Below are 12,726 nucleotides of genomic sequence, written 5' to 3' on the forward strand. Positions count from 1 at the left end.
TGGCATAAATAGCAAACTTCTAAATTCCAAACAAGAGTACGATCTACAAGATCATAAATGCAATGCTTTCCCTTATCCATCCAACTAACTGTGCACCAATGTGCCGAAACTAATTTAGCTCAAAACAACCAGAGATATATCAAAAATTTCTGTAGCCTCGACACGGGCGTTAAAACACAATGTCACTATGCCTCTGAATGACCGACTGATCCAGGAGAAACTGCAGTATGATGCCATACTGTAGTGTCAGCAGATATGTGCAAAATGGACTAAAAAGGAATCTTCTAACTGTCTGGCCATTCCAAGTGCCTGATCGGCCCTGCACTAACGTGCCACGCTCCTTCAGATAGCTCGTCAAACAGTTGGCTGTAACCCCAACCAGCGTAGCCGAGGAAAAACCACAGGTCCTCGGCAGATTGCTCGCCCGCCCTGATCCTTGCGATTACCCGGCCTGTAGCAATTATGTTTCCATAATAGAGGTCGGGTATGACTGGTGTGTAGCCCTCCAGGGCGGCTCTGGACAAACTCACAAGGTGGTAACCCTGCACCACAACAGGTCCGCCGTAGAAGAGAGGGGCAAGTTTGATAGGCTCCAGGGAGGTGTCCAGGTTCTTTAAGGTGTCCCAGCTTAACCTTTTGTTGATGATTAGTCCATGAAATCCCTCGTGAGAATCAGCCGATACAATGAGCACTCGAGCATTATCGAATGGAACTGCAGCACCAAGCTTTTCGGTGGCGTCGAGGATGGACCCCGTGACGATATGCACCTTGCGCTTTTCAGGTTGACTTGGCGGATCGGAACCAACATTGCTGCCACTCTTGTCCTTCATGTGAAACCGGACAGTCTGCGGTGCTTCATGTTGCATTACCATCCTCTTCTTTCGCAGAAATCCTGTTTGCCAGAAAGAGCAAGGCTTTAGAATGTTTATTACATACCACAACATTACCAAGCAATACATTCATAATAACTTTCTTATTGTCTTTTGTGTGATAGTTAGGGATGCATGAGCCAGCTGTGAACCAGTCAAGTAATACATCATAGGCAATATTCCCTCAAATTTCGTTTGAGCAGAACTTTCTTGTTGTGGCACTCTACAAAGCATGGACGCGGCCAAAACAGCCGAATTGCCGTTAGTTCGGCGGGACACGGCGATACGCCATGATTCGTATATTCCCCAGTATCCCCTGATTTCCAAATTAAAAAAAAGTACACGATGTTAGGGACACAGAAAGCCCAATAATAGTCTCGGCCCAATACAGCGCCACAAAAGTAACGCTGCTCCACGCTCCAACGAACGCGCCGCCGCTGCCTGGACTCGACGCTACTGCCACCTGGACTCGACCTCCCGACGGCAACCACGCTCAAGCGGGTAACCCAGCAGCCTCTCCTCAACCTCTTCATATGTTTGCTCATTTCTTGATGTTGAGTTGCTGCTGCTTCCTTCCCCATGTGCCCATGCCATTGTTGTTTGATGTTGAGCTGCCGCTCACTTGAATGCTGGTGTTGCTGTTTTCATTGTTGCTTGCTGTCAAATTGTTCCAAATGGCGAGTTAACTGCTACTCAGAGGGTGCCCAGTACGAGAAAACCCCGATCGCTGCGTTTCTCGGCCAGCCAGTTAATCGGGCTGTCAGACCGATTTATCGGCTGTCAGAACGAGAAATCGGCCCGCAGCGATTAACTGGGCTGCCACTTTGGCCTATTTAGAGCCCAAAATATCCACCCCGTCCACATCTCACAGCCGCGCCCGCGTCTAGGGTTAGGGAAATTTGGGCTCCCGCGCGTCCTCCTCTCCTCTCCCGCTCACGGACGAGCAGCCACCGGCGCCACCTCGACCACCAAGCACTGCAAGGACTCGTCGCCGATCATGACCGACGCATGGACGGACAAGAAAAGGAGCATAATGAACTTGTGTGTGCATTGCAAATTGGGGACTGCCTTTCTTGAATCAAAAGAGGCATCGACTGATGCACACACGAATCTATACATCTTAACCAAGTGGATGAATGCATTGCCAAACTTGGTATGAAGCTGAATCTTAACTACTGCATTACTTCCATTGTTCCTTTCATTGCTTTGCATCAATTTTCTTTCACTCATTGCTGGTATCATTCATTGCTTTGTAGGTGCTGATAATGTTGTGCAAGTAGTCACGGATAACGCTTCCAACAACATGGGAACAAAGGCACTGCTCAAAGACTTGAGACCAAAGATCTTCTGGACCTCATGTGCAACTCACAGCCTCAACTTAACACTGCAACACTTCTCCTTGTTATGTAACCTAGGATTGCATATTTAGAAATTTAGTACATTAAATGGTGCTATGTGGCCTAGGATATATATGGATATGGCTCTAGTTAACCTACCAATAAATGAGTTACCGATAAATTCAGTTACATGGTCGATTTGTTGATTAATCCCGACTCGGCACCCGACCGAGATGGTGATATCCCGAACATTGGCTGTCAAGGAGCATGGCGTTTCGGAGCGCCACTGTCTGTGCCAATTGTCTGTGGGTGAGAGTGAAAGGCAGCCTGGTCTCTACTCTCTAATAGACTAATACTAGCATTTGCCATTTGATGTACTGTTTTTATTTTTAACTCTGTATATTACATGGCATCTTTTTATATATATATACTTGCCATATCCACGAATGGCTGTTTTTGGAAAATGCTGTATCCTGTGTCCCCGTTGCGTAGTCGCCGTGTCCGTGTCTACGCCTGTTTTTTTTTTTTGAGGGAAACCTTAAAATGAGCCTCCAATACCTCATATGTTCAGGATTCGGGGCAAAATTTTCAGTTCACCTTAAGCAAAAAAGACGGTAGGTGGGAGGAAAGTTTCACGTCAACCGCCACCGCCGCTAGCTCCTGATTCCAGCCGTCCCCGCCGCCGCCGACTAGCCGGCTGACGTTCCCTGCCCTTCCTCACCTCATTCTCAACGGCCATCATGCCTCTCGAGCTCTCGGGTGGCTGCGGCAACTCCACCATGGATGCGGGCTCGAGGTTGCAGCCGGGGCCTGACGGACATCGCGCCCCTCAGCGCGCGTCCTTGCGCTCTTTACTGCACGACCAGCATGCCGCCGAATGGCCAGCAGAAGCTCATCGTACTCTTGCAGCTAGCTCAACACGACGGGCAGCGAGGCGGCCGCCCGGGGACTTGGCTCTTCGGCGGGAGCGGTCGCGGCTGGGGGTGGCTGCTTATGTGGGTGATTTGGGGAAGAAGATGACCATGGGGGGAAAACAGAAAGGAAAAAAAATTAAAAAGCACCGATGGAAGGAATATTCATTTTTTACTGCAGAAATTTGTGGTATCTGTTCTACCGCAGCCTGTACGGTATCGTAAAACAGTTTTGGGTTTCCTTTATAGTGGTTTTACGGTACCATGATATAAGGGATCGGCTAGAGATGCTCAAAGATGTTAGTAATCTGCACTTCTGCAGTTGTATGCTTGGACAGCAAATGAACACAGGAGGGTGAAAACTCTTGTGAACAGTAGACAAACATAGATTACAGTACTTCGCGGATCCCAAATTCTTACGTACGAGTAGACGCTGCTTTTGCACCAACCTTTATATTCCGACATATGGCGAGAATTGCTCGCATGCGACTCCAGAAATTCAATTAAATTACCCAAAGACATTCCTCCTCCATATGATATTGCGCTTTTGTTCTCTGCCGGGAAAAGCAACACCGTAGGATAAAGCTCCTCCTGTGAGCATATGGAAATAATATCAATATTAGTCAAGTAAGCACTCAATACCAAAAGAAATGGTCATGTCATGCAAGGTAACAATTCAAGTGGGCTTGAGAGGAAAAGGTTTCCTAAAATATCCACTTAAACCTGGGTTGTTGAAAAAACACCGATAGCCATATAACATACCTATGGAACTCTGAGGAATGTTGGGTGTGATATTGTAATGATCACTGGATCATTGCAAAGGTAGCAGGGGGGGGGGGGGGGAGGGGGGGGGGGGTAGCGGAAGACCAGTTTATTGACTGACGATAGATGGATACATGCATCCGTGTATAGAGGGATGCCTTACTTGGTTCTCAAGTTTTATCTTATCTAATCTCATCTCTAATTCAAGGAAAGCTAAACCGATCTCTAGCTCTGTTTTTGTAGCTAATCTTTATTTGATTGTTGCCTGGTGCTATGGTTGTGGACATACCAGTGGAAATCTAGTACCGCAAAAAAAATGTATTCAAACATTTTAATACAGAACAATTGTCTTGTGTTAAATGAATTGAAGTTCCTGGTCAGCATTCTGCTAACACCATTATGTCCATAAACTGAACAGGTGGAGGGAGTTAAAATATCCCATTATTTCATCTAGCTCTTTCAAAAGGGATTGGGCCGAGTATGGGCCAGAAAGGAAGATTTGAATTTTGCACGAACCAAATGCCAAGTTGGCCCTATCATATGTAGATTACAAAATATGCTAATTAGATTGGCCATCTCTATATTTTAGTTACAGCTCATACCACTGCTTAACAGACTGTAGATATCAGAGTGAATCTAATGGTTGAATGACGAGGTCTTTTCAGACAGACCAGAAGCTAATGTACTTCCTGCATGATTATTATCAGTGCAAGCACCTTTATTACAGGTTATGACAAGCTATGAGGTCACTTGTTCTCTTCAACTTGAGCACATGCCCTGGCTGGATGCCTTCACTAAGTGTGCAATAGTGCTACTACTCTAGCTAACTAACAGTTTAAAGAGTTTACTAAGCACCATGTTCCCCATACTCTAGACTACTAGCTAATACAACATATTCCAAGCCAAAGCATGGTAACACAATGCGGAGAACTCATTACCAGTGCTAAAAATAGGGCTGTGTTTTTCCCTTACGACAAAAAACTGGGCTCATAAGAGAGTTCTTTTTGTAAATTTGGAGAAGTTAAATAGATAGAATATGCAATCGGTTATTCATTACTACCTTGTCTGCTGATTTTAGTAAATGATGGCAATCATTTGCTGTGCAGTCCATCATGTAAATAGTTGGAAGGCCCAAGTCTCCGCCATTCTCTGCATACAATATAATGATCTTTTTTGTAACAATAAATAAATAGCATTTGAAATGTAAGTAATAAAGATACATTCTTAGCAATGAACGGGCTATAATAAAATGTTTTCTGTACAATGGTTTTCCATTAATGTTCATATACTTTGCCAGTCTGCTTTATAAGTTGTACCTTGTATTAGTGTCCTTAAAAAGAAGTCATAAAGCGTCATGGTCCACTAGGTTAAGGCATTACTTTCGTTATAGAAAATGCAAATTGTGCAGGACAATTCCAGTCTTTTCTTGCTTTTAACTCGTGAGTTATGATTCATAACACCTAGGAGCCTAAGATAAGATTATATTTTCACCAGCATAAATGGATATATGTACAGAATTACTAGCATTACATCCCAAAAAATAAGTTCACTGAGATAGAAGGAAATGTTTGCACAGTTCAAAAGACAAAGGGGCAATGTAGGCTCTCCGCTTTCAACTGATGAGTTCAGGTTAGTACCTTCAGTCTGCAAACCTTGAGCCTTCGCAAACTGAGAATTCAAACTCATATAACTTTTGAATGATCGGTGCAATTCACGGACAACAAGCTCTGTTCTCTGGCAAAACCCACACCAGGAGTTGCTGAACAACACCAGCACATCCTTCTTCCAAGCAACACCAAGAGTTGCAGTATTCAAAAATGGCGTTTCATTTTTTGAATCACAACCTTCAAATCCAAAGACCAAGCGACAAAAACTACTTGCTGTCAAGAGAGGGATAGAATTTGCCTCGTGGAAATCTTGATTGACCAAAGGCGGCCTTGGAAGCTCCTTTGAACTTATGACAGATGAGGCTGAACGATAATATGGAGAAAGACTTCGATTCACAAAACTATCAAAAAAAATTGCCAAGGAAGGGTAGCTAAATTCACTTTCCTGAGGAAAGACGTAATGCTTTTGTTGAACTGGATCAATTATTACCAGGGATGGCATTCTTGATCCACCAGTTAAAGTTCTCAGAAGCCTATGACCACCATCAGCAAAGAAGAATGAACCAACAAAGTGGTTATCTGATATACTTGAAGTTACCTGCTCCGTATATTCAGTGTTGTCACTTGCAAGGATGCTGGAAGAGCTAAATGTTGCACGTGGAGAAAATTTGCTGTCACCTTTTTCTGATTCTTCATCTATATTAAACAAATCATCCTCGGAAATGAAATTTTCAATTCTTTCAGATTCTTGACTCAGGACTGAAAATACATCTTGCTGATTTGGCAATCCTGATTTCTCTTTGTTAGAGTTCGCTTTTCTGCCATCAGGTTCCAAAAAGTCCAGAACTTCTGTAACAATTTTCTCATCTCTGTGCTTTTGTAACTTGCCATGAACTTCATTGCTGCTATGCACATCAATGGAGGCCTCTTCCCGAAGATCAGGGCTTACATCAGAGGCCTCGACGGCTTGTTGTTCCTCCATTTCTGTATCACTACAATGAAGATCATTATCATTGATACCACAGTAGTGTGCAGGAGTTTTCTCAAGTATAGTCGGTGTTTGTCCATCATCAATATATTCAACTTTTGTTGCCTTGTTGTTTTCATGCACAGAAACTTCAGCGATACCATCATTGACACTCTCTGAGCTGGCAAATAAATCATCCATTCTTTGACTTTCTTGAATTGACACGGAATCCACCACTTGGACCTCAGGATCGTCAGACAGCAACTTTAGATCATCATTTTTTGTTACAAAACTTATCCTTGTTTTCTTTGACCTATGTGCTGATCTTGTTTTGTGAATCAGTTTTGTTAAAATTTCATATAAAGGACTATTAGTACTACCTTCGCTAGCACTTCTGTATGAAATACTTTCTCCATCTCTAACAACCATTACTGACATTTTCTCACCTAAATCCATATACTTCGAGGCCAAATCATGCAACCTAGCTGTCCCAGAGTGGCCATCTGACTTACTTGTGCTCAGTGCAGAAGGATCCGCTTTTGTGCGCATTCTGGAGTTACCACTATTTAGATCACCAGAAATGACATAAGGTGGATAATTTTTCTGAGCATACTCTCGTAGTAACTTGAGAGATAACTTGCTTTCATCTCTAATTTTTAAGGAATCAGATAATCTATTGATAAATAGAATAGCTGAGGGCCTATTTGCAGGAAACGTAACCTCGCCGCCACTCGCATCAGTATCAATCTACAAATATAACATGCAACTCCAAACGTCATGGCATGATGCATGTAAAATTAGAAGCATTGGATATTTTGGATAGGCCATGAGAAAAAATAATGTAGCAGAAATTCATAAAAGACAATGCCTTTTTACCAGATAAAACAAGATATTCTGTTATAGAGATCAACAAATTACATACTCTTACTATATTAATTATGAATAAACTGGATTGTTCTCTTTATCTTTAGCTTAAGAACATTTTTTGTGAGATATATTTGCAATAAAATAGAACCTGGTTCAAAGGATTTGATTGGTAAGAATAGATAAACAAAGGAGATATGGGCAAAGTAACAAGAATACAATAAACACACCATTCTGACATGCATTCTCCTCCTTTATTACCTACTAATTGACAATCACACCGAGAATACATGGAGAGAATAGCTATCTTCGTCTCAGAGTAATATTTAGCACATGTCATGTTCTTTTGGTAAATTTATAACGTACATGAAACGGACTTTCACTGACCTCTTTAACGTCAAGATTATGATAGGATTGCAGCAGGCTTCTTAGGTCATCCTCCTCTTTTGCTATAACTGAACAGGATGTGCATCCCAGATAATGAACACTGAGGAACCACGTCTCTGAATTGCTTGCATTGGCAATATCCAATGAAGATAATGGTAATTTTTCAGTAACAAGGCCAAATCTAACTTTCTCCGGAGGAAGAAAGTGTTCTCTTGACAGGGCAGTAAGCTTTGCATAGAAGCTTTCAAACTGTTGGAACTTTTGCACTGTGCACAACTTACTATTTTCATCAGTTGATATTCTAATGTGATCTGAGACACTTTGATTTGCTGTGGTAAATCCACCTTTCCAAGGAGAACCAGTAAGCTGACTCCCACCTCCAAAGGTCAGTTCATCATCTTCTATAACCTGTTTGTCATCTCAAATAAGTACATTTTCAGGGATCTGTCCTCAAATATGCTCAACCGTCATGGTTCAGACAGACATGAGTCCTCTCAAAAAAAAATCAGGAATATTAACCAGAGATAAATGCGACTTTCTTTGCTAAACTTACAAGCTCTAGACGCCCATCTGATTGTCTGGTCACTGTCTTCCCAGAAACGTCAACTGTATGATATCAATGAGTATAGCATCCAAATGTCAGAATCGAGTTGACATGATTTATCATCCATTCAGAAGTTTTATGGTGATCATGGAACATGAAATAGAAGGATTAAGGTAGATCAGTTTGAAAGAATAAGGCAGACCACCTAAAACTATGTCATCCTGAGTTTCCGATTATGGATATTTTACCAACTTACACCATGTGTTCTTGTGAGATCTTGAATCATTTATTAATCATTAACGTTGGTCAAGATGGAAACCTAAATTTAAGGTGTTTCTTCCCGTAAAGTTCTAAAAAAATGCATGCTCACTTTTGAGAGAAAGGGAGAGAGACAAAGAGCTATTCATGAATCGTAGTAACCAACCTCAATTTTAACAAGCGCCTCGTCACAAAGCAGAAAACAATACAAAATGTTGGATGAATCGAGGACAGATGACACAGAGTTGACTAACCATTCTCTGCGTGAGTTTTTGATGGAGTGACCCCACTGCTTCTGTTGCTTCTGTCACTAGCCAATCGAGTAAACCAACCACAGAACTCGGACAGAAGTACAGCTCTGTCAGTTGATTGAATAAACTCCTCCACATCATCTTTTGTATGCAAAGCCACAAAAGGGGCCTCCTCGTGCTTAAGTGACATGATATGTCGTACTGAATACAATATATCACGTGCACGAAGCTTTCCTTGATATTTGAACTGTATGGATTGTTGGTAGTATATGAACTTTGTTCCTTCAGTTGCACCAATAGCATCCGACAGCAACTTCTCAGAATTTCTGTACACAACCATCAACTTAAGGCGACCTAGCTCCATCTCCTCGGTTGCGACCAGCTGCTGTATTTCGGCCATCAGTGATCTTGACTCACCATACCCTATAAATGATCATAAGAAATAACGGTTACAGTGAGTTGGGACTCAATCTCATGCACACATTCTCATTTTCTGGAGCATGTGGGGCTTACCCAGATGGTAATGACTATGGAACAAACCTTGTACGTATTTGGAAATAATAATGTCGAAAACGTGAAATTGTGGAAAATTCATCGTAGTTTAAGAAGCGGCTCCGAGTCAATTTGGTCAAATAAAAAATGAAAAGACAGACTGCCTAAAATTGTCCAGGATCGTGTCATCGTGCAGAGTTTTGGAGTAAGAAATCGCACGGTTTGCCTTGTCATGTCGGCTGCATCAAATACTTCCTTGGCGCAATGGATTTTAGTGATTGCTTACTTATCCTTCCATGTACTTCAGAACTACTAGATTTCGAATGCAACATGGACAGAAAATTCTCGACTGTTTGATTCAACAACTTGACCTTGGCAACTACTCATGCAGTCAGAAACCAGAGCTTTCAGCTAGACAGGATAGGTCGGAGGGCTCACATGGCATGGTGACGACGAGGAGGATGTGGGGGTGGAGCCGGATCTGGGAGGAGAAGTTAGCCCTGGTCAAGACCTGCCACTCTGGGCGGCCAGCGGTGGCGCCGAAGCTTGACGCCGCCTTTGACTGTGGCGCGACGAGGAGGAAGGAGATAAGGAGGTGCGGCCATGCCGCGACGAAAAGACGGCGCATGGAGGCCGCCGTCCTCGGCTCCTCGCGGCCGGAAAGAAGATTTTTCATTTTTTTTGAGAGAGAGAGAGAGAGAGGGAAGAGGAAGTTTGGCGACACCGAGCGTATGATTAGTTTTTGGGCAAGTACATGGATGAACCCATGGCTCGGAAAGCTTATTTCTAAATGACAACAAATTGTGAAAAGTGTTTCATGCACACATCTTGACACTATATGTGCGGGCAAAAAGTTTAGCAAAAAACAACTTTTTTGGCCTGTGTAAAAAGACAAAAAATGTGTCGTGGAAAGTTATTTAGTAGCACTAAAATTTATCTTTTTCAAGGAGGCAAAAATAAAATATGTTTTTTCGCAAAACTTTGTGGGGCGCACACATGTTATAAGATGTACCCCTGGCGGCGCTGGCCCTCTCGCGTGGCTGCTACTCCTGTAGGAGTTGTTGGATTTCCCCGAATAGAAAGGGTGATGTAGCACAATAGCAAAAAGTAATTTCGTGAAAAACCGAGGTTTAATCAAAACAGCAGGAGTCCACAAGCTAACAAGATAAACGACACCCAAACACAAATAAAATAAATGCTTGCACCCAACTTGGCAAGGGGGTTGTCAATCCCTCGTCTTACTAGTCGCAAGGTTAAATGCAAATAGTGGATGATAATAATATAGTGGAACGGTAAAATAATGGAGAGTAAATAAAAGAGCAATTATGTAAACGCAAGGATTAATGAGAATAGACCCGGTCCATAGGTTTACTAGTGGCATCTCTCTCGAAAGCAGGTAATGGCATAGTAAATAAATTATTATTGGGCAATCGACAGAAAAGCAGCATTCACAGCTATTATCATTCATGGCATAATCCTGTATAGGGATCACGTCCATGATAAGTAGACCATAATCCAACTGCATTATTACTTCAGCCCGAAACCGCTATCCAGCATGCATATGAAAGTATTAAGTTGAATAAAAATTAGAGTAACGTAATAAGAAAGATGACATGATGTAGACAGAAAGAAAATCTAGCAATAAGATTAAACCACGTTGATTTATCCTTAATGACAACAATGCAAATATATTTTGTCCATTTTTGTCACTGGGATATAGGACACCGCAAGATTGAACCCACTACTATGTGATACGTCCCTAATGGTATTCATGCTATATTTATATCAATTCTATATGGTTTTGATGCACTTTTATGTTATTTGTATGGACTAACATATTAATACAGTTCCCAGTGTCAGTTCCTACTTTTTGTTCCGCAAAATCCATACCTAGGAAGGTCCAAACGCGACGAAAATTTACGACGATTTTTTCTGGATCTAGAAGCTTCAAGAGCCAACCAAAAGAGGCCCAAGGGGTCCACAAGCCACTAGGGCGTGCCCCAGGGATGTGGTCGCGCCCGTGGCTTGTTTGGTGTGATTCCAACATTAACAAATCCTATAAATAGAGAAACCCCCAGACCTAGAACTTTTCCTCCACCACCGCAAGCCTTTGTTCTGAAGTGATATCGCCTAGAGGCCTTCTCCGGCACCCTGCCAGAGGGGGAAACATTAGGGAGGCCATCTTCATCAGCCTTGTTGCCTCCATGGTGATGCGTGGGTAGTTCATCCTTGGGCTGAGGGTTTATACCAATATCTATGTGTTTGATCTCTCTCTCTCTCTCTCGTGTTCTTGATTTGACACAATCTTGATGTATCATGAGCTTTGTTAATAAAGTTGGATCACATGATGTCCACCTCCTTTATTTTTGTGGTGAATTGAGTCTTGCTCTTTGAAGTTTCTTATGTGGGATTTAATACTTTGGATTTGAGATCACTTGATGCATGTCTTAACTTGCGGATACCCGCGGTGACATTGGGGTGTTCTAGGTGGCATAAAGGTTAATTGATGTGTATCATTTGGTGTTGTCATAGTATGATCTCTAGGACTATTCGTGATAATTTGGGGGTGGTTCAATAGATTGATTAGAATGGCAACTTTGAGGTGGTTTGCTACCTATGCGATTTCATCCTACTTTCCCTGATAGAAATAGAAACTTTGGAGTGATTCTTTTCCTCACTTTGCGGGATTGTCATGTGATTCAATTATGTTAATGATGTTGAGAGATTGCACTAGCAAAAGTATGAACCATGGGCCTTATTTCTAAGCATTGATACACTGTTTTTACTCACTTTTGTTACTTGTTACCTTTTTGTTTTTATTCTTCAGATTTCAAAAACCTATTTCTACTATCCATATTACACATATATCATCACCTCTTCGCCGAACTAGTGCATCTGTACAACTCACAGTTGTATTGGGTGTGTTGAGACACAAGAGAGTACTTGTATTTGATTGCAGGGTTGCTTGAGAGAACCACCTTCACTTATAAGTTATAAGTACATATGTTGTTGTTCTGTGTGCAACGACATCGCACACGGACCATACCGGGGAACCCCTCGATGATGATTTCATCAATCGCTCATAATTGTATACCACCAAGCGTTTGCCCAGAACACACACGGCTTATTAGCAGCAATCGTCTGTATTATTATCGGTCTTCGCACGCATTTCTGATTACAGACCTGTTTGCCGCGTATCACACGCATCCTGTTAAATTGAACCGTTTATGTTCTCTTTGCTCAAAGCAAATAGTTCATCCAAGTGAATCGTATGCCGTATATTGCACACACCTTGATTTGGCTGACCGTTTCTTTTGTGTTGCCTAATTACAAACAATTCATCCGAGTGAATCGTATGATGTATATCGCACACACCTTCATCTGGCTGCCTGTTTATTTTGTTCCTCCTTATCGCAAACAGTTAATTGAATTGAACCGTATGCCCTGCATCACACACACAACTAAAATGTGAACCGT

General features: G+C 42.2%; 1 protein-coding gene across 1 annotated transcript; it reads right to left on the minus strand.

The window, feature by feature from the left end:
- On the minus strand, nucleotides 1–10,007 carry LOC125512327 (uncharacterized). Its single transcript, XM_048677415.2, has 8 exons — nucleotides 9,688–10,007; nucleotides 8,761–9,180; nucleotides 8,258–8,310; nucleotides 7,705–8,112; nucleotides 5,517–7,200; nucleotides 4,940–5,028; nucleotides 3,567–3,708; nucleotides 1–892 (listed from the first exon to the last, which is right to left on the minus strand). Exons 1-8 carry the CDS (start codon nucleotides 9,923–9,925, stop codon nucleotides 285–287), a joined length of 3,642 nt encoding a protein of 1,213 aa, XP_048533372.1. The 5' UTR covers nucleotides 9,926–10,007; the 3' UTR covers nucleotides 1–284.
- Between the last annotated feature and the right edge of the window lie 2,719 nt (nucleotides 10,008–12,726).

The sequence above is a fragment of the Triticum urartu genome, chromosome 1A (assembly GCF_056163025.1).
Source record: "Triticum urartu cultivar PI428250 chromosome 1A, HENAU_Tu73, whole genome shotgun sequence".
NCBI lineage: Eukaryota > Viridiplantae > Streptophyta > Magnoliopsida > Poales > Poaceae > Triticum > Triticum urartu.

Bases quoted from the DNA above. Each gene is read 5' to 3' on its own strand.
- LOC125512327 (XM_048677415.2), bottom strand. From the start codon at position 9,925: ATGAAAAATCTTCTTTCCGGCCGCGAGGAGCCGAGGACGGCGGCCTCC. The intron at 8,311-8,760 runs GTTAGTCAACTC...GATATCATACAG, and splicing joins AAAAACTCACGCAGAGAATG to TTGACGTTTCTGGGAAGACA. The intron at 893-3,566 runs GTTGGTGCAAAA...TCTGGCAAACAG, and splicing joins CCATATGTCGGAATATAAAG to GATTTCTGCGAAAGAAGAGG.